Source organism: Gopherus flavomarginatus, chromosome 2, assembly GCF_025201925.1.
Source record: "Gopherus flavomarginatus isolate rGopFla2 chromosome 2, rGopFla2.mat.asm, whole genome shotgun sequence".
NCBI lineage: Eukaryota > Metazoa > Chordata > Testudines > Testudinidae > Gopherus > Gopherus flavomarginatus.
In genome coordinates, this window is record NC_066618.1 from 298,324,549 (window position 1) to 298,346,955 (window position 22,407).

Genomic DNA, 22,407 nt, shown 5'->3' on the forward strand with positions numbered 1-22,407 from the left:
ATTCCCATGGTCCAGGTCAGAGAGATGCCCCCAACACCACTCACCCCGTGCTCTGCCTGCACCCCGGCAGACAGACATGCAACGCACAAGAACGCTGCAAACCCCAAAGTCCCCAAAGGCTCTTCCAAAGCGAAGCACGAGATGAAGGGAAACCAGAGGGGCTATCACCCCTTCCGCACGACGACTTCGCTCGGGGGAAACCGAGGCTCCCTTTGGCGTGGGTGACATTGCAGGCGATGCTGTTCCTGCAACACTACCCTGTGTGGACAGTGGCAGGGGAGAGTGATTAGCTAGAGAGGGTGAGGGATGAGCTGAGGAAGGAGACACTGCCCAAGGAGGGAGGCAGGGATAGGTGGCAGGAGGCATGTGATCCAGGGCAATGAAGAAGGTCACAGCTCCTCTTAGCCCTGCCAAAGGCATGGAAACTGCAGGCTAATATCCAGGGAGAGGGTTCCCGAGGGAACTTACAAGCCAGCAGCAAGGAGCCCTTGGGAACCGAGCTCTGAAGGGGGGCTGCTGCTCGCAGCCCCTCGCTCAGACCCAGCCTGGGGAGAGTGACCTGATGGGAACCTCACACACTAGCCTGGAACCCTCGCTTGCTTGGGCTCAAACTCGAGGGCATTGTCATTCACCAGCCCCGTCCCCGCCCAAAGCGGATAAAGGCCCCAGAAGCATCCTGAATGCTCCCCTTTCCGCCAGCGCTCAGAGCCCAGGGGTCAACGTGGCCTCTGTGAATTGTGCCCACGCTAGCGGTCATTTCTAAGGCGTGCTTTCCGCCCGCAACCACGGGCCACCAGGGACCTGGGAAACGCAGCCGCCCCGCGTGCGGAATGGAGCATTCTGAGTAGGAGGGGAAACCCAGGCCAGGACACAGGGGAAGGCCCTCGAACGCCCACACGCAGAGCCATGGATCCCCAGGACGTTGGTTTTTAAGGTCTCATCTGAGCGATCCAGACAGTGGCATTCCAAGGGTTAAACAAAGCGCTTCCCCTCCCCACCCTCAATGGGGCCCAGAATCAGCTCCCTGCGTGGGGTGAGTGCACGGAGAGCAGGATCCCAGCCTCGCTTGCACGTCAGAAGAATTCCCCTGGCCTGTCAGGATTCCAGCAGCTGCCAAAGGCTGCGCGACCTGCCAAGGAGGCTGCAAAATTCACCCGGCCTGTCCCCCTCCACGGACAGAGGAGAGGGCGGGGGACACAGACAGCAGGAGAATTCTCTGCAAACTGGAGCACAGCCTGCCCTGCACTGGGGCCGAGCCAGGCCAGGATCTTGGCTGGCCCCTGTCGACAGCCAGGAGAGCTTAAAATAATATTGTTCCATTCCAAGAGCTGGACTCAGGGCTGGATTATTAAGGGGGCTATTTTCAACAGGGAGGCTGGCCAAACCCCAGGAGCTAACTCGGGTAGGATTTCGAGGGGGAAGAAGGAAGCGAAGCCGCAGCGGGAGCTTGGTGCATGTCCAGAGAAAGGGAGGGGCTGATAACTCGCTGCAGACTGTTACTCAACTGGATCACGTCAGGGTACTTCCACACGATCTATAGGGAAGGATAAATCACACTTCGTGGCCTGCACCAAGCTCCCAGGCAGCGACACTCTAGGGAACCAGCGGCTGTTGGTGGATTAAGCAGGAGGCACACTCAGACCAATTCCCCTCTGCTCCGGGTGGACAGATGTGTGCGCACCAGCTCGCTAGCCGCTCTCTAGCTTGTGGGCATGCGTGTTCGGGGAAGTAGGGGGGTGGGAAACTCAGGCCTAGGGGAGCAAGCTGAGAATGTACATACCCTTGTTTGCCTGGAAAATCGCTCACATAGTTAGGGTGTTTTCAAGGACAATTTGCACAAGCAGTTTTGTGCATTGGACACAAGGCTCTTTTTACACATGGAAAACTTGGCGATAGATTGGGGCGGGCAGGGGGGAGCGGGAAGAGAAGAAAGTCTAATGACCCAAGAGACTTCTTCCAGCGTATTGTCTGTGTGCGGGCGTATACAATACTGTATAATAGTCATAATATTGGAGCTAGGGAGAAAATGCTGAAGGGGATGATCTTACAGGCAAAATACACAACTCATATCGGAAGGGGGGAGCTCAGCAGATTTCAGCAAGGGGGGGGGGAAACTAGCACAGTGCCTTTAATTGGGGGGAGGGGAATTAGAGAAGGCAGCAGAAACCCTTGCATTTCTCTAACCCCCAAATGAGATTTACAACCCTTAAGAGAGGCATCCAGTGTGGCTCGGGACTTTCTAGCTTGTCTTCAGAGGGACAGGGACACACGCTTTATAGATGCTATTTCACCCTCACCTCCATTTAGTATTGGCATTAGCCAGCGGAATCTGTTGTCTACGCAGGAGAGAGAAATTGAAGAGGTGGATCTGAATCTGCCGCCTGTAATACACTGACCCAACTTGGGCAAAAAGAATTTTTAGCTGAACTGTTCCACTTCTGGGGGGTGAAGGGGTGAAGTGGTCACTATTCATTCTACTGGGTCAGTTGTTGGCATTGCTCCATGCATTGGGAGATTCAAACCCACCAAACTGTCATTTGCAATTTTAAATAAAAGACATTAAATAGCCCTGTGCTAGCCCCAAACCACATCGCTGTGGTTAAAATCAAAAAACTGTATAGACAGCAGAGGGATCTGAATTTTGGAAGCACCATGTTTCAGGCACAACTGCTCCCCCCTGTGCCAAAGCATATCAGCGCTAGGTTCATTAAACAGTGCTTCATTTGTGCCGGGTCATGCCAGGGCTGAGCCCCGACACCTTGAGCTTGCCCTGTCAGTTATGAAAGCCAATAAATTGTTTCAGTCCCAGCACCTCTTTCATTACAAATTTAGCCCTATCCTTAAGCCCTTGGCATGGAAGCCCCTCTCCTCCTATGGGAAAAAGTCTCAGTTCTCACCCTCACCTTACAACTCCTAAGGAAACCAGCAACCCGAGAGACTGGCCCAAGCACCAGCCTGCTGAAGTTTAACGAGGGGGAAGAATTGGCATCTGCTTTCTTTATCCTGTATGCAAAGGCATCGCCTTAACCCAGGATAGAAACAGACATCTCCAGAGCTGCAGCGGCATTATGGGGTTGGCTCGTCTACGCAAAACCAGGCAGTTGTTTGTGGTTTTGCTGACGTGTGTGATTGGCTTTGAATTGCATCCTGGAGGGTGCTTTCTAATGTGAAGCCAGGGGACAGCGCAGTAGCGAGAGGGGGTAGGGCTGGGCAAAGTGGTTTGGAGAAAACGTAGCCCGGGTGTTGTTTTGTTTTCAGTGTCTCAAGCAAGGCTAGAGCATAGGGCCCAATCCCTGATTGCTAGGGAAGGTGGCAGTGCCTAGCAGGCTTCCTTCCATCTCCGTAGGATCGGCGTCGGTTTGGGCCTGTCGAGAACCTTTGCCTCAAACTCCATTTGAAGGCGGCTGAGGCTGGCTCACCAGCAGCTAGCGAGGGCAAGGGGAGTGCGAAACGGCCCGGCACTAACCACACGACTCTTACTACAAGGTCACAATTGGGATGCCAGGGAGGAATCCACAGGGCACCCGCCCTGCCCCACACATGGGCACACCGCACATTTGGCAGTTCACAGCCACAGCACTTTCCTTTTTTGGAGGCAAGTTTCAGGGACAACATTGGGAAAAAAATAAACCCGAGAGCAAAAAGGCACAGCTGCTGCAAGGGGACTGGTCACCTCCTCTCCTCTCCCCTCCCCCGGCACCAGGCCTGCCCCTGGAACCTGTCCGGAACTCAGGCGTGGGGGTCTTGGCTACATGGACAAACCTCCCAGCCTCTTGCCCGCCGGCCAAAAAAGGACTGACTCAAAGAGCAGCTTAGACAGAATTGGGAAAGCGGGTTCCTGGGTAGGTGAAAACCAAGGGCTGTTTCTAGCAGAGTGGGGTTATTAGCCACTGGAGCACGGTGGATTGTCTATCGCAGACCAATTCTTAAATGAAGCTTGGCTGTTTTCCTAGCAGGGCTGCTCTAGCAACGACTGGGAGCCCTTCTCGGGCCTGTGTTACACAGGGGGTCAGATGACACGATCACTTTTGGCCATGGAATCTAGGACTTGCTTTTGCCAACAACCTTCCTGGAAGTTGGGTGGGTCGGTAGAGTGGGGGGCAAGCCCCAGGGAACTGGTGTACCATGGTACCCCCTCTAGGGCCGCCGAGGGAGCGTCACTGTAAAGCGGCCGAAAGGCAAATTGCACTGGGTGGGAGCCGAAACTTTCCCGTTCCATTTCAGCAGGGAGTCAGGCCTTGCTTCTGTTCCCGGGTCGGCCCCTCACTTGCCGTGTTGCCTTAGATAACTCACTTCATTTTCTCTTGCCTGTTTCACCATCTATACAATGGGGCAGCTGGTGGGTACCCGCCCCTGTGAAGTGGTCTGAGATCTAGGGGTGGAAATTGCTAAAAAATTAGACACATTCCCCCCACCCCACCCAGCAGAACCGCAAGAATCAGACCTCCACAAAAGGCTCCTGCGTTAGTTAGTTGGGTGCTGGTGAATAAAGAGGCATCAACATGGGGCATAAATATTTCAGCCCTGACCCCCTGGTTCCCAGAGTCTGAAGCAGGAGGCCAGTGCCCATTCCCCAGCACAAACGAGGCCCAGAATGGAGAAATCACTCGGGCTGCTCGGGAAATGCAACCGAGCTCATCTCTGCTCCCATCAGAATCAATGGCAAAACTCCCACAGATCTCAACGGGAGCAGAATCGGGCCCACTCTCACTGGACTATTTTGTCAGTGTGCTGAGAAAAGCAGCAGCACTGAAGCAGGCCAAGTTCGGATGGGAGCACTTAGAGCCAGGAAGCCTAGCCCGGCGCTAAACTCAAGAGTTTCTGCCCAGCGAATAAATGCATTGTGCATTGCACGGGGCGAGCCGGGTTTCTGACCTGACTGGACACAGTTCCTATTTCACTGTGCCTTCTCCTGAGTTGCTCCATTCCCTTGAGCGTTACTCCTGTTACTGCCTCACAGTGGGTTTGGCCACAAATTACCCAGTTCTAAAACAAAGCAAGTGACCAGGGGGCACTCCAGAGGAGAGCTAAAGATTCAAAGCGGGGGCCGGGTTTGCCCCTTATTAATAAGAAATAAATAGAGCGCACAAATATACACCGAGACTCAGGATGGAAAATGCCACTGTTTATGTAGCTACCTCTTTTGTGTGCCAGTAACGAGGCAGGAACCATTCGACACACTCCCCATGCCCTGTACCAGGCAGAGCTGGACTCAGAATTAAACCGGAAAATTTCAGCAATTGACTAGCGTACCAGTCTGCTTGACGTGTGTCTATAAATATATGGGACATATACACACATATATAGTCAAGTTGTATCACTACTGTGCCCTGTGTAGGCATGACCCACCCCGATCCTGTGTCTGGATCAGACCTCGATTTTCAGAACGTCTTTTCTCCGAAACCCCGTCCTCCCAAATGAGGCCACATCGCTTTACACAAATCATTTACATTCCCCCTGACACTCCGCTAAGATCAATTCACTTCATGTCCCGCAGTTCCATTCGGATAGTACATTATGGTAAGCTGAGGGCTAATGCCAACCGCCGTTGTCACAGAACGCACTACAGCAGGGAGACCGCCACCAATGTCCATCGGACTTGGGGGCACAGAAAAGGGAGCGGTCACACTTTAACCCAAAAGGTACAATGGAGTCACTGTGTAAGTCAAGATCTCTGCTCAAAGGGCTCGTGATTTTACTCAATGACCTGGGAAGCCTGGCTCGGAGCATGGTCCCAGTTCAGCCCAGAGATGAAGTGCAAGCAAGTCCACATTGCATTGTATTTGGTCTTTTATTCTGCTCCTGTGAGCCATGCACTTGAGCAGGGGTGTGATAGGGGAGTGAAGATAGTCATGTTAACACTAAATCCCATGAAACGGGGCAGGGAGAAATATTTGCCGACAGATTTCAAGCTAAAGAATGGCCAAAAAGCAACTCAACTATTCCTTCTGCCGAAGAAGTCGCTGTTCCTGGGCCTATCCGAGCACAAGATAGTCTAGTTGCTTATTGAGTGAGACTAAGTGACTATTGACCGGTCTACAAACAGCTGAATGACCGGTACTCTACTTAAAAGAGACTGGATTGTAATGGGGAATCCATGGAGTTAACTAATGCATGAATATCATATGCACACACACACCCACAGTAAAACTGCAATATGTGAAGTTAACTGATCTCAGTGGAGTGCAAGGGGGTAAGTGTACATGATTCACGGAGGACCATGTACACATACACACAGAAAGCAGATAGATCTAGGGTGACCAGATGTCCCGATTTTATATGGACAGTCCTGATATTTGGGGGGGTTTTCTTATATAGGTGTCTATTACACACTTACACACACACACACACACACACACACACACACACACTCTGTCCTGATTTTTCATACTTGCTGTCTGGGCACCCTACATAGATCACATTGAGCACAATCCAAACAGCGTTAGATCCACAATGGAGCCAACCTAATTTACACCAGAAGACGATCTAGCCCAGAGACGGGCAATATTACAAAATCCTTCTTTGCGGGTGTGAAAACTTTCCTAGCCTTGGTTTTCAGAGACACACTTTTCAAGTCTTATCTACTCCAATCGGGCTGCTATCTCACAGCTTCATTTTCAGTCGCTGGCCTAAAGAGTTACTGCTTCTGAGCGAATGAGTCTCAAGTCATTATGATGGGGGAGGGGGAAGCCCCTCTCCTAGAGTGAAATCCCTTTCCCTCACCAACTTTTCTGCTCTCCTTATTTAGTAACACCCACTGGCTTGGGCAGGGGCTGCTGTCTGAAAAATGCAGAGGTGGGGGTTAAGGGTGGAAAGATGCAGGGGAATTACGGGGGGACTTCTACTGCAGGGGCTTGGGACCCAGCATAGACTAAGTAAACATTGGGGATCTGACAACCCATAGTCACCGTCTCACAATGAAATGGGGAAATTAAACTAGAATTGAATAAAAACTAAAAAAAAAGGCTTCAGGGTCATCACCAGGGAAGGGCCCTGAAACAAAACAAAACAAAAAAAATGCAAAGCAGCAAGTGGTGCAATTTACAAGACGAAATTCGACGATCAAAGACGGTATCGGTTCCCTTGCTTTAAAAGAAATGGAGCCAGTTTCCTTCCCAAAAGGCTTCCTCCTTGTTAACACTTGTGGCCGTTCATCAAATCCGAATGACTGACCCAAGTCCAGTGCAAATTAATCCTACGCAGGCCCTGCCCTGCCCATTTGAGAGAAACCCTGCCGTTAACACTGTCCGAATCCCCGTTGGGGGGGGGGGGGGGTGTGAACAACACACGACTTCCACAGGGCAACAAGACTCAAGAAGACAGAAAACAATTCTGGGATTGACTGACTGACGCGTTTCCCTCCATCTTTGCCAGGGATACTCGCGTGCTTCACTTGCACAGGCAGGTTTTGCAGGAATCTTGCATTTTTACTCTCCGAGAGAGCGTCTTTCTATATGTTCAGGGCCCAATCCTGCTCCCCCTGAAGTCAGTAGCAAAATTCACCAGGATGTCGGAGCAGAATCAGGATCAGGCCCTTATCTATACAGCATGGGGATCTCTCTGTGGATATTAAACCTCTGGATTTCGAGATTCCGATCTAGTCTGTAGCAGACACACAACACACTCTCTCTCTCTCTCTCTCTCTCTCTCTCTCTCTCACACTCACACACACGGCGCCTTCATATCCACAAAACAAGTGCTTTGAGAAGTCAGGAATCTCGCTAACTGTGCATATCATGAGGCAAAGAATATCTGCCTAAAAAATAGCTGAACAATTCAGGGAGAGAAATTCCCACAATATTTAGGACGGTGGGAGTGGATTGAACTGGAAGGAAAATTCATAAGGGGAGAAATTTAGGCTGAGTATTCAGGGTAGATGCCCCCTCGCTTGGGATAGATAAACTAAGCTGGATAAAGCACTAGGGAAAAGAACAATACAGACCAAGCCTGTCCTGGCCAAGAGAATCAACTGGATAAGCTAATTGGTCTTTTTCATCTTTAACTTCTGTGAGTGGTCTATAAAAGGTGCCAGGCAGGCAGCTGCACCAGCAGCATTGTCACTCTCCCATTCACCCGCCATCCTCAGTCCCATCGTCACATTTAGTGCCATTTTCCCCTCCCATTAAATTAAACTGGTGCAATGCCGAACAGATGCCAAGTGTTCATTTCAGCTTCCCTCAAGCAAAAAAACCCTTCTTCCCCCAGGCCAAGGAGACTCTCCTCGGGGAACAGCTTTCCGACTTTGCACCCTACCAAAGCCTCCAGCCAGCGATCCGTTTCACATCTGCAAAGTGCAAGCAGCACAAGGTCTAAGGCAAACCCGCCAGGCTCAGAGAAACTGGGGGAAAATTCAAAATCAGACTCTGAAAAAGGAGGGGAGTCAGGGGGCGGGGAAGAGTGTGCCAAAGCAGAAGCTTTCTGGTTTAATTTTTTTAAATATTTGAAACACTCAGATTTTTTCCCATTTGTTTAGCACAAAAGAAATAAATCAATTAGTACAAGGGATTTTAATTGGCACCCAAAAGATTCCCTCCCGTGAGGATCGCCACCACAGGCATGTTTAACAAATTTAATCCACTCTATTTCTGGTCATTTTAAAGTAATTTAAAGCCATTCACTGCTTGTTCTTCTATTTTTAAAGTGCAGTTTAAAATATTAGTTTGGGGAGGATTATTTTTTAAATTAAAGATTCTTAAACAATATCCGTAAGGGGAAATAAAACGATTTAAAATAAAAGTCAGTCAATGGACTGATTTGGGTATGAGAGAGAGACCGCACTATACACTACTCGGAGCATTCGTCTGGTATGGAAATAATTCTTGGTTTAAAAAGAAAGTGATTTCACTGGCAAGTGCAGAAAAAATGCTCCGATTTCTGATCAAATCCTTTATCGTTCTAAATCTCAGCACTCTGAAAATTAAAATGGAGGTCTAAAACATGCACTTAAAAACGTTCAATTTAATAGTCCTTTTTAAAACCAAACTTTTTAAATAAAGCATATCCCATAAATGGAATGATTCAGATAAAGTGTTTCTGCTGAAAGTTAAAAGGCAAAAAAAAGTGTAAAACCACCACTTAATTCCAAGGAATCTCTCTCAAAATTTAAAATGTTCAGCATTTAAACAAAAAATAAATCAGGCTAATAAACTGTGATGTTTTAAAATTATTTCAAACCAAATCTTTGGAAAGGAAAAAGTACCAGAAAAGCACTAAAATGTTTTCAAAATTCCCCTCCCTCCCCCCGTAGATGAAAACTTGGGAAGAAAAATTATGAGCCTAAATGTATTTTTTTTTTTTACTATTAGTATCTTGCTCTCCAAACACAGCAACTGTATTTTTAAAGTGCTGTCCTTTAAACTAAACTAGAAAGCTAAACATCGCCCAGAAGAATAAGAAAGTGCATCTTTAAAAATGGACAAAATATTGATGCATTCGTTAAAAAAAAAAAGTGTCAATTTTTACCAATCTTTCCAAAGATATCAATTTTGGGGGTACATTTTTTAAACTGGAAAACGAATTTTTAAGGTGGGAGTTTACACTGTTTCATCTAGAGCCACCAAAACAAAGTTAAAATAATTTCTTAACTATTCATTCAGTCCAAGGATTGCAGTGGCATGTTTCCCTGCCCTTGTATTTAAACTCAAACTCACATTTGGATTAATCCATCATATTTCATTCTGGTACACAAAGCAAAGAAACCAGTGTGCTTTAAAAATGTCCCCCAAACATCTAATCCAAAAGAGACAATCACCATGGTCACCAGTGCAAAAATTTCAAACTATGTCCCCTCCCTACAAAAACTAGGAAGGCAAAAAAAAGATAGGTATGTCTAAAGAGATTTATTTTTCGTTCGTCTGTAGCAAATGAAAGCTAAAATGAGTTTTTGCATTGATGCCTGAACACAAAGGAAACAATTCAAAGAACAAACAAAACAAAAAAAGATATAGGTGTTTTTGAGGTTGCAATAGCCCACAAGGCTCAACAGCAGTTCATATAAAAAGACTTAACTGAAGCTCTAGATGAATATAAGTTCTATCTTGATGCAACAGAGTTAAAACCATCAGAAATTGAAACAAACTGGTTATTTAAAATGCACCAGTTGCCAAAGTTCACACGTGGTTTGTTTTTAAGACTTTTACAGTTTTCCCCAAGATTTCCTTTTTTAAAATAAGCAACTTGTTAAAAACTCCAACTGTTTTTTTTAAACTTTCACACAAAGTGTAATTGCAAGATTGCCATTTCTTTTTCAAAATCATCAAGGTTAAAATAATATTGTTTCCCAGGAGTTAATAAATAAATCTGGTGCATAGTGATATAGCAGCCAACTGATTGCAGTCCATATATTACTATATTGCCTTTCAGGTCATCTTAGAATGTTAACTTTTTTCCAATATTTTTAACAGCATAGATAATTTTAAATCTCTATAAAACAACAGTATTATTTAATCCAATTGATTCCTGTATATAGTGCATTCGGCTTTTTCAACATAATTAATTAATTCTTATATTATTTGCATGCTATTACATACAAACTTTCATTAAGACTTGTGATTTTTTTAAGCTTTTTTTTTTCTTAAATCACCAAGCAAAATATAGGCTCAGAAAAAAAAGGGCAAAAAAATTAACTAAATTCTACATATGTACAAGTGGACACCTTTAAATAAGTTAAGTCTGGCTCAGGTTTCCTTTTTAAAACAACAAGAAGAATTATTAGTAAGAAAAGGAAGGAGATTAAAAAGCAGGTAAACTCAACTCTTTTTTGGAGTCTGAAGTCCCAAGATACATATTCCAGTCCCTTTTGTGAGTGTTTTGCTGCACTGTTCCACTGAGAGAGAAAACAACACTTTGCAAACATTTTAAGACTATTTGTTATTTAAGATGCACCCAAAAAGAGTGCTGCAAACTAAAAACCGACCGTTGGGAAAAAAAACAAAACAAAAATATTACCAAAAAAAAAACCTGGATCATGCTTTTTCTTCATCTGTTCTAGTAGAAAAGAAGGGGAGATTATTGAAATACCATACATGTCCTGCATGCAGGATTGCTTAAAAAGTCTTCTACGAACCACAGCGAAGTTGCACAGTTCCTTGGATGCTGCTTTATTAATTAGTAGGATTATTGAGAAGAGTATAGAGCAGGATTTCATTACGATGCACTTTTTCTCCCCAAACGATTTTGGTTTGTTACCCAGTTTTCCAGGAGAGAAAAAACATTCAGAGGTTTGCTCATTTTTCCCCCTATTGCTTCAAGTCTTGGAAAGTTCAGTTTGTCTTTCCCACCAGCCAAAGCTTTACCTGGGCTGGACGGGTTTGGTTTTTTTTTAAAGTTTTCGTGATCACAACGTGTTAAGACTCAGGAGTGAGCGTGTGACTGTCTGGAGGCTGCCTCGCCTCGGCAGGTCCCAGCTCGGGCTCTTTTCCTAGACACACAGCGGCAGGAGGATGCGCTGGGGGAACTCGCGTGGCTCTTGCAAGGGGCAGGACCCGGGGCTGCGGCCGGAACGCAGCGAGCTCGCAGCGGGGCTGGGGCTTTCGTGGGCAGCCCAGGCGGGGAGGGAAGGAGACGCAAGCGGGGGCGGCGGGGACCTTGCCCGGCATGGGGTGCGCGCCTGCTTTGTGAGTTTGTTTGCAGCCGGGAGACACACACAGAGACGCGAGTCTATGTACAGCAGCCAGCCCCTCTATGTACACGGCGGGCGAGTCCCGGGGAGCGGGGTCCCCGTTCACATGAAGAACTCGGCCGCGGCTTTGGGGGCAGCCGGGGGGGGCGGCTCCCGGGGGAAGCCGCGGCCGGCCAGCTTCTCGTACTTCTCTTTGTACAGGTCCCGCTCCTTGGCCAGCCGGGAGACCTCCTGCTTGAGCTGCTCCACCTGGCCCTGCAGCTGGCACTTCTCGTTCTCCAGGATGTGCCGCTGCTGGACCCGCTTGTAGCGGCAGGACTGGGCGTAGCCCCGGTTCTTCAGCGTGCGCCGCTTCTGCTTGAGGCGGATCACCTCCTCCTTGCTGAAGCCCCGCAGCTGGCGGTTCAGCTCCCGCACCGACATGCTGACCAGCTGCTCGTCCGAGAAGCGCTCCTCCAGCCGCAGGTGGTGGTGCGGGTGCGCCGCGTGCTGGTGGTGCGCGTGCGCCGCGTGGTGGTGGTGGTGGTGGTGGTGGTGCCCGGCCGGGGCCGCCTCCTCGCCGGGGAAGCCCTGGCCCCGGAAGCCCTCGTAGCCGTGCAGCGGGTGCGGGTTGCCGATCAGCGCCTCCACCGCGTCCTCCGGGGTGAGGTTCAGCGCCTCCGGGTTGAGCGGGTGCTGGTAGCCCGACATCCAGTAGAGATCCTCCAGCGGCGCCTTGCCGGCGCTGCCCGGGTGCGGCGCGGCGCCGGGGCCCGGCTGCCCGCCGGGGCTGGGCGCGCAGAAGCTGGGCGAGGAAGGCACCGAGGAGCAGGGGGTGCTGAGCGGGGTGGAGGAGAGCGAGCCCGCGGGCAGGCGGTGGCAGAAGCGCTCGGCCTCGGGCGGCTCCTTCTTCACCTCGAACTTCATCAGGTCGAAGTCGTTGACGTACTCGATGGCCAGCGGGCTGGTGGGCAGCTCGCCGCTCATGGCCAGCTCGGAGGCCATCTCAGTCCATGCACCGGCGGCGCGGGGCTGGCTGCGCCCGCCCAAGGGGCCCGGGGTCGCCCCGGCGCAGCCCGCCTGCAAAGCGGGGAGCCGCTCGCCTCCTGCCGGGGCGGGGCACGAAATACAGAGACTTTGTGCCGTTCAGGGGCTCAGCGGGGAAAGCTGCACCCGGCGCATGGAGGGAGCCGCAGGCAGAAAGCGACGGACAAGCGCTCGGGGCCGGGGGGTCTTCAGAGAAAAGTTGCGCTGCCCGGGAATCCGGCTGGGAGGGGCGAGGGCACCGCTGCTGCGCCTGGTCCCCGCACGGTGGGCAACTGCGCTTGCAAAGTGGCTCTTGCACCAGTGGCTTTTTGGCGCCCGCCTCTCGCGTCTCGCCTCCGGCTTGGCTTGGCAGACGGCGGCTGCCAAGTGCAAAGAGCCCCCCAACCTCTGCTCTGCCACCCCCTACGGCTCTGCAGGCAGTGGGGCAGCAGCCCTCTCCCCCCCGAGGCTGACTGCTCAGGACAATGCCCCCCCCAAGCCACCACGCTGGGCAATCGCCACCGAGGGACTCTGCCTGTGGCCCCCTTCCCCTGCGCCCCACGCTCAGCAGCTCCAGCTACCAGCGGTGCGTCTCCCGCTTTGTAAGTAGTGAAGTGCTGAATGGAGCATTCTGCCTTTTATACGGAGTACTGCATGGCCCCGCCTCCCCAGGCGGGGGCAGCCACCTCCCCACCTATAACAGCCAGTGCAATTTGCCTATCCCTATAGCAACCCTGGGGCCAGCTGTCAGTCTCCTGCGGGAACAGCTGTAGGTGGGGGGCAGGGAAAAGGTCCCTCCAGTGGCCATGCACAGGAATAGCATAAATAGAGCCAGGAATCTACTCTAGTGTAAGTGGCTGCTGGCTGCTCCCCAGCCCCCCTCCTCTCTGTTCTCCCAGCAAATCCAGAGCCCAGGGCTCATTGCACAGGCGATTCTCTGAACAATTAGTTTAGCCTTAAATGCATGGCTCAAACCCCGGCATTTTTATTTTACTGTCTGCAAAGATCTAGTCGAATAATGGTCTCCCTTTGAATTCATGGGCCACAGGAAGAAAGAAGTTTGACAGTAAAGACAGATTTCTTGACCCTTCAGAACCAGCTCTGCTCCTTTACCAGGGCAGTAAAACTGGGAAAGGTCAATGCAACTCTTCCTCCCCTCCCTCCCCCGCATACAAACCCATCTTCACTCCACTCCCCCCAACACAAATGCACAGGCAGGCAGGCACACCCCAAGTGTGTCTACGCTTGTGATGCTGTTACCCATAATAATTATAATCCAAAAGACACCTGCTCCGATACACAACCACAGTTCTACCAACGCACCTCTGGGGATGTAAAAATGACACTCAAACCACACACCACAACACAAGTGCACATGGCAGGGCAATGCATCCCCCCCCCCCCCCACACACACACACACAACTACTCTGTCTCTCTCTCACTCACACACACACACCCCTCTGCATTCCTGGAGCTCTGTACAATAAAAACACAAACTTCAATACATACATTGCATCTAGCTCCATAGGTGTACTGGAAGATATCACATACATCTTAAAACCCAGAAATTGCATACACCCAAGACACATTTCACTACACACTAGCTGCCACACCAATTGACACACACCCCAACACTGTACTTTTTCAGTACCCCAAATGGCAGCAAGCAGCCCAGGCATACATATAGGCCCTGCCGACACAAACACACACAGCTCCAGCCCACCTGCCTCAAATCCCACAACCAGTACATACAGGCTGACAAACGGCAATAGCCAAAGGCTTCCCCCCCTGAGGGTAGGCAGTTGCCATGTCATACATGTTGGTAGGGGGGGTTCGTTGGGGTTGTCGTAAGCTGGTTAAAATGCCCTGCCTTTGCTCTCAGCAAATTGTAACTTTCCTACAAGGCCTCAGCCAAGCAAAAGGAAAAACCTTCCCTCAAAAGAGAAGGGAAAAACCCAGAACGTGGCTTATTGATTTCAAATATCTGCAGTGTCAGATTTCGCATGAATTAGAGTCTAACAACCCAGCCCGCTGCAGGGCTCATTGTCTCTCCATCAATCCCATGTTCCCTGGGCCAGCACCAAACCTGCTCCCTGGATGCGGCTGGCTGGAACACCCCCCAAATCCTGTGCCAAAAATCCTCTAGCCACTGGCCAAAATCCCACAGCCCCAGACTTAGCCAGGGAGAAATAACACAGCCACGCAGTACCCATTCCCCTCACCACTGTCAGCTCACAGAGATAACAGCAGGATTTCCACATGGGGCGATTCACTGTTCGTTTCGCACCGCCGCCCTAGCAAGGTCGGGAATCATCTCTTTTTGCACACGTCACACAGCTGAGTCAGGCTCAGGGGCTGAACCCCAGCACGAAGGCCCAGAGACCTTGGCCATTGCTGCTCCAGGAAGAGTGCCCGTTCGTTCCATGCATGTGCCCACCCTGCAGAGCAAGCAACGGGGTGGGGTTCTGGTGTCAGAGAGGCCAATCAGGAGTGTACCTGGACTCTGCTCCCAGTAACCATGCTTGGGGAAGGAGCCCTTGGCCTACACTGAGGGTTTGGGGCTGGAAGCGTGTCCATGGGAAGATGAACAGAAGCTCCCAGGACTGACCTTACTCTAGAGGTTCTCCACAATTGAGGGGAAGGATACCACCCTGAGGGAGGAAAATTATCCCAGCACAGTGTGTCCCAAGCCAGGTTATAGTCATGGCATGAACACTGCAGATGGCATGATTTAGTTGGGGATTGGTCCTGCTTTGAGCAGAGGGTTGGACTAGATACCTCCTAAGCTCCCTTCCAACCCTAATATTCTGTGATCACTACTGGAAAGTGCAGGGTCCTCTGGACTGTGTATGTAAGTTTATCCATTCTCCAGCCATGATCCATGCTGCATAGGTGAGCTTCAGAGCTCACCATGGTGGCCCTTGAAAAAAACATATTGAAAACCACAGAGCAAGGGACTGTGGGAGAGAGGGCTGATGGTCCCTTGAGGGCTCTTAATCTTGCGAAGTTGTCCACGCTGTGAAAGAGCTGGGTAGTTTCTGCTCTGCCATATACTGCAGTGCATTGGGGAGAACTAAGGGGACAGAATGACTGGCGAGCAGAGAAGAGGAAAACTGGGAGCCAGGAGAACTGGGTGCTACATCCAGTTCTGCTGCCCAATGGCTGAGAGACCCTGTGAAAGTCACAGCACTGTTGTGCCTCAGTTTCCCCTCCTGTGCAATGGGGAAAATGAGATACGTACCCAGCTTTATAAAGTGCTTTGAGATCTACAGATGGAAGAACACTAAAGTATTAATAGATTAAAGGAATTGAAGATTAAAAGAAATTGAAAAGATGGGGACAGATTAGAGAGGAGACAAATACGAAGGGGCATAAAAGAGGTTTGGAAAACAAAGAATGAGAGAAAAGTGGTGAATTGGGCATGCCTCCTGTTTAGTCTCTCATATACAAGAGCAAGGGGATGTCCAATGAAACTGAAGACAAAAAATTTAAAATGGTTAAAAGGAAACACTTTCATTCAGTGCATGGTTAACCAGTGGAACTCACGGCACCATGATATCACCAAGGTCAGGAGCTGAGCAGGATTCAACAAAGGACTGGAGAGTAGTCACCTGAGGTCAGATTAAAAATAAGGGAATGATATCTGCAAACTTTAGGATATAAACCAGTCACTAACTGATGAGAATAGGGAGGGAAATTCCTTTATCAGGTTAGAACCACGGGGTTAGAAGGGTCCACAAGGGTCACCTAGTCTAATCCCTCCAAGGTGCAGGATTTGTTGTGTCTAAACCACCCCAGACAGCCGGCTCCAGCCTCCTTTTGAAAACCTCCAGTGAAGGCGCTTCCACGCCCTCCCTAGGCGTCTGTTCCACTGTGGCATTTGTAGTACATCCCTCTGATGCATCTAGTGCTGGGCAGTGTCAGAGACAGGATACTGGACTAGATGAACCAGTCTGGCAATTCCTACCTTCCTAACGCTTCCCTGGGATATGAAAGCCCAGCGACAGTCAGTCCGATCCGCGCAGAGTCTAACGATGCAGCCACTCCAGTAACCTTGCAGTATTCCTTTAAAACACTACTCCAGTACCCTACCTTAACGGCCCCAAGACAGCCCGACAGGAGCGCTGCTGCAGGCTGGGCTGTTTAGAAGCGTTCCTGAAGAACACTCAAATGGCTTTTAAAAATAAGGGATCTCTCTCCTAAGCCCACCAGACAGGCTGGCCTGGATTCAGAGAGGAAGAAGCGCCTCCGCCTCACGGCTGTCACTCGCCCCTTGATACGGAGTGAGATATCTGCAAAGCAGAGGCCTGCAGCTCAGACAGGCTCTGCACAGCTCCTGCTGGCTCAGCAAAGGAGGACGCAGCGCTTGGTTGGCTCTGTGAGCCAGAGCTGCGATCCTGGGGTGAGGTGCAGGAGGAAGGATCTTTGTTCTCTCTTCTCAGATTCCTGGGATTTGTTCCCAAAAAACCCAACCTCTCCTTCTCTTTACCAACTGCAGTGGCGGGTGGGCACAGGGATGGGTTTTCTTCAATTAATGCTACAAGCTGCTCTATTATGGGGATGTATCCTTCGTTTAACCATAGCAGCTAGGCGCCCCAGTCATGGAGCAGGACCCCATTATGCTAGGTGCTGTACAAAGACAGAACAAACAGACAGGCCCTAGTTTACAATCGAAGTACAAGATCTTCTGGCAGATGGGGTGCAGCAGTGTGCCAGAAAGGCCTGCCTCCCTCCCACTCTCAGGAGCTGCCCAGTCTGTGACCTTCCACCCGCACGAATTACAAATCAGAACAGCTCTAAAAAGCCCTTCCAAATGGACCATTCTGGGGTAGTTCGCCACAACACTGAGCATGCCCCACTCCAGTTGAAGCATTATTAATTGGAGCTTTGGAACATTAGCGACGGTATTTGGGCACGTAAAGAGGCAGCAGGAGAAATCAGGATCAAGAGTACCGCATAGGCTATCAATCCATTCACTAAATGGATTAAAAGCTGACTAACTGATAGGTCTCAAAATGTAATTGTACGTGGGTCATCATCATGGGCTCTCGGCCCTCTGCTATTCAACAGTTTTGTTAATGACCTGAAAGAAACCACAAAATCATCCCGGATAAAGTTGCAGATGACACAAATTGAGGGAGAGGTAAATAATGAGCAGCTCAGGTCACTGACGCTTGGTAAGCTGGGCTCAAGCAGACAATATGCACTTTAAGGGTAAATGTAAATATATACGTCTAGGAACAAAGAACACAGGCCATGGTTACAGGATGGGGGGCTTTATCTTGGGAAGCAGCGACTCAAAAAAAAGATTTCGGAGCCATGGTGGATAATCTGCTGAACATGAGCTCCCAGTGTGACGCTGTGGCCAACAAAGCTAATGGGATCCTTGGATGTGGAAACAGGAATCTTGAGGAGGTGCAGAGAGGTTATTTTACCTCTTTATTTGGTATTGGAGTGACTGCTGGTGGAATCCTGTGTCCAGTTCTGGTGCCCACAATTGACAGAGGAGATTGATAAATTGGAATGGGTTCAGAGAAGAGCCACGAAAAGGATTCCAGGATTAGAAATCTGCTTTATAGCGATAGACCCAACAAGGAGCTCAATTTATGTACTTTAACCAAGAGAAGGTTAAGGGGTGACTTGATCACAGTCTGTAAGTACCTACACAGGGAACAGATATTTGATAATGGGCTCTTCCATCTAGCAGAGAAAGGGTATAACATGATCTAACGGCTGGAAGATGAAGTGAGACAAACAGACTGGAAATCAGATGTACATTTTTAACAGTCAGGGTAACTAAGCATTGGAACAATGTACCAAGCATGATGGTGGATTCTTCATCACTGACCATTTTAAAATCCAGAGTGGCTGTTTTTCTAAAAGACCTGCCATAGGAATGACTTGGGGGCAGTTCTCCAGGTTGTGTCACACAGGGGGGCAGATGAGCTGATCACAATGGTCCCTTCTGGCCTGGTAATCTATGAACTCCGGGGGAACTGGCAGTGCTCAACACTGCTGAAAATTCATTCCACAGAAAGTATGTATGCATGTATGACATGCATCCGACGAAGTGGGTATTCACCCACGAAAGCCCATGCGCCAATACGTCTGTTAGTCTATAAAGTGCCACAGGACTCTGCTGATTCCACAGAAAGTGTCACTTTCATCTAGCACTGAACAAGGAACTTTATTAGAACAAGGAAAACTGTGTCATTCCTTCAGCTGCTCCCATGCCACTTCCCTGCAGTGCTTCTGCCTAGAGCTTACCCCACAGCCCTTCCTGCCCAGCCCCGCTGGGACAAATTTAAAGAAACAGCGCATGCATCCTCCCACCCATCACTGTAGCCTCTAAGCCAGGAGTCAGCAACCTTTCAGAAGTGCTATGCTGAGTCTTCATTTATTCACTCTTATTTAAGGTTTCGAGTGCCAGTCATACATTTTAACATTTTTAGAAGGTCTCTTTCTATAAGTCTATAATATATGGTGTATGTAAAGTAAATAAGGTTTTTGAAATGTGACCAGGGCCCAGGCAGTGTGAGTGCCACTGAAAAATCAGCTTGCGTGCCGCCTTCGGCACACGTGCCATAGGTTGCCTACCCCTGCTCTAAGCACTGAACCCCGCAAGTGGATCAGCAAGACTAGAAGCTCCAGTGAAAGTGATCATTGTTACAGGCTGCGTGAAAGGAAAAGAAATAAATAAAATAAAGGAATTTGATTTTTAAAGTGCCTTCAAGTTTAAATAAGTCTGAAGCCTAAGAAAATGTGTTTTGATTCGAAGGGTATGGGCTAGATTTTCATACCCACCCCCACACCATTATGAATATCCAGCCCCACATTTTTAATGTGCCAGTGACCTATAAGAGCATAGGCCATGCCACAAGTAAATCACCGTTTTCAACAGCCTTGCACCGGAGAGGCAGTGCTCTTACAGGATACAAGAAGCTCAGCTGTGTGAGTAAACTGTATTAAGCCCCCTAAGACTCTGCTTCCCTTGCAGAGCAGCAATGCATGTTCTGGGACTCTGCAACCGCCCGAGAAGTGATCGCCCCAGAGAATCCCTCCTTGCGTTTTCCGGAGCCCAGTACATCCTGGGACATGACTTTGGGAGTTCAGTGAGCGCTGGGTGAATACCCAGGCAGTGCAGAGACAACTGGCACATATCTCACCAGCGAGGCTCCATCTCCGGGTTTAAGGAGCTGCTGGTAACCTGAGACATAACGGAATGGACAGGGCCTTTGTCATAAACAGATAGCTAAGGGTTAATGTTCTTTTACCTGGAAAGGAGTAACCTGAAACACCTGACCAGAGGACCAATCAGGAAACAAGACTTTTTCAAATCTGGGTGGAGGGAAGTTTGTGTGTGAGTCCTTTGTTCTTGGTCTTCTGCCTGTACTCTCTCGGCTATGAGAGGATTTTTCTGCCTCCTGCTTTTCTAATCTTCTGTTTCCCAGTTGTAAGTACAAAAGATAAGATAGTGATTTATAGGGTTTTTTTCTTTTGTATTTACATGTGTGTAGTTGCTGGAGTGTTTTGAAATGTGTTCTTTTTGAGTAAGGCTGTTTATTCATATTTCTTTTAAGCAATTGACCCTGTATTTGTCACCTTAATACAGAGAGACCATTTTTATGTATTTTTCTTTCTTTTTACATAAAGCTTTCTTTTTAAGACCTGTTGGAGTTTTTCTTTAGTGGGGAACTCCAGGGAATTGAGTGTGTAGCTCACCAGGGAATTGGTGGGAGGAAGAAGTCAGGGGGAAATCTGTGTGTGTTAGATTTACAAGCCTGACTTTGCATTCCCTCTGGGTGAAGAGGGAAGTACTTGTGTTTCCAGGACTGGAAATAGGGAGGGTGGAATCCCTCTGTTTAGATTCACGGAGCTTGCTTCTGTATATCTCTCCAGAAACCCAGGGAGGGAACACCTGGAGGAGGGAAGAGAAATGGTTTATTCCCCTTTGTTGTGAGACTCAAGGAATTTGGGTCTTGGGGTCCCCAGGGAAGGTTTTTGGGGGGACCAGAGTGCCCCAAAACACTCTAATTTTTTGGGTGGTGGCAGCTTTACCAGGTCCAAGCTGGTAACTAAGCTTCGAGGTTTTCATGCTAACACCCATATTTTGGACGCTAAGGTCCAAATCTGGGAATATTTTATGACATGGTGGGAGCGGTGGGATTAGATAGAATCCAGAAGCCACTAGAAATATTATATTTTTCTTTTCTCTGCTAGGGGCTTTTAAGCAGAAAGAAACAGTTTGGTTTTAAAAGGAACCAGAGAGAATTTTTTTTCCTCTGCTCTCTCTTGCAGTTTTTGGCTTGCATATTAAGCAAGGAACCATTAAGGAACTATTACGGGTCTTTTGTCACATAATAGCACTCCCATTAGGAGGCAATTACCAGCACAATACACATGCAAATAAAGTGGTTTTTCTGGTTTACTTACATTGAAAAGATTAGCTAGAGGAAGAAAGGGAAAAAGGCACTGTTGCTAGGCAAACCCCAGGAGGCAACAGAGAACCTGCAGTTCAGAAGATAAACACCGGAGGGCACCCCAACACAAGAAAACAGGAATCATGCCTTCCAATACAAAAATGGAGGCCAAAGAACAAATCAAAGAAGCTGAACACAGGCGACAACTGGAAAAAAGACAAAAAGAGGTGGAGCTGAAAGAAAAGGAAGAAAGCATCAAACTGGCAGCCTACAAAAGAGAACAAGCAGCCAAAGAGGCAGCCCACAAAAGAAAACTAGAAGAAGAAGAGGTGGCCCACCGAAGGAAACAAGAAAAAGAAGAGGTGGCCCACCGAAGGAAACATGGAAAAATAACAAAAAGAAAGTGAAGAGAAGGAAAAACAGAGAAAACATGAACTGGACTTAGCGCAGGCTGGGCAGCATGCGCCAGCCAATCCTAACAACCCTTCGCCAATTATGGTTCCACATCACAGGAAATTTCCCACCTACAAGGCAGGTGATGACACCGAGGCCTTCTTGGAAAATTTTGAAAGAGCCTGTCTTGGATACAGCATCCCTGAAGACTAGTACATGGTAGAATTGAGGCCACAGCTCAGCGGACCTTTAGCAGAGGTGGCAGCTGAAATGCCTAAGCAGCAAATGAACGACTATTAACTTTTTCAAACCAAGGCCAGATACAGAATGGGGATAACCCCGGATCATGCCCGTCGGCGTTTCAGAACCCAAAAGTGGAAACCAGATGTGTCATTTCCCAAACACACCTACTATGTTGGGAAAAATTATGAGGCCTGGATATCAGGACACAATGTTAAATCCTTGGAAGAACTGCACCTCCTCATACAAATGGAGCAGTTCTTGGATGGTGTTCCTGAGGACATAACACGGTACATACAAGATGGAAAACCCAAAAATCTCACCGAGGCGGGGGAGATTGGAGCCAGATGAATGGAAGTGGCAGAAAGCAAGAAAGCTACTGTCAAGGGGAACGAATACCCCAGGGGGCACACCGACCATAAACCCTACAACCGAGGACAGCCAAAGACCCCACATACAACCCAAGTAAAGCCACAGATGCCTTATTCTTCCACCTCACCAGTCTCCAGTCACTCACCTCGACGCAGTGACCAGTCAGATGGAAGATGCTTTAAGTGTAATGAACTGGGACATATCAAGGCCAACTGCCCAAAGAACGCCAACCCAGTGCAGTTCATTACACCACCATCACCCAAAAGATCCCCAGGAGCAGATGCCTCTCAAATACCCTTGAAGCGAAGGGAAAATTTGAGAGTGGGCGGAAAGAAGGTTACTGCGTGGAGAGACACG

At 48.9% G+C, this 22,407-nt stretch overlaps 2 protein-coding genes across 2 annotated transcripts in view; one reads left to right on the forward strand and one right to left on the reverse strand.

Moving 5' to 3' along the window:
• RHPN1 (rhophilin Rho GTPase binding protein 1) overlaps positions 1–22,407 on the forward strand; it is a 974,759-nt gene that overhangs the window by 522,508 nt on the left and 429,844 nt on the right. The window lies entirely within an intron of this gene.
• Positions 10,093–12,709, reverse strand: MAFA (MAF bZIP transcription factor A). Its single transcript, XM_050941465.1, has one exon. The coding sequence runs from the start codon at positions 12,602–12,604 to the stop codon at positions 11,723–11,725; it is 882 nt and encodes a 293-aa protein (XP_050797422.1). The 5' UTR covers positions 12,605–12,709; the 3' UTR covers positions 10,093–11,722.

Coding starts and splice junctions, on each gene's coding strand:
- MAFA (XM_050941465.1), bottom strand. CDS start 12,604: ATGGCCTCCGAGCTGGCCATGAGCGGCGAGCTGCCCACCAGCCCGCTG.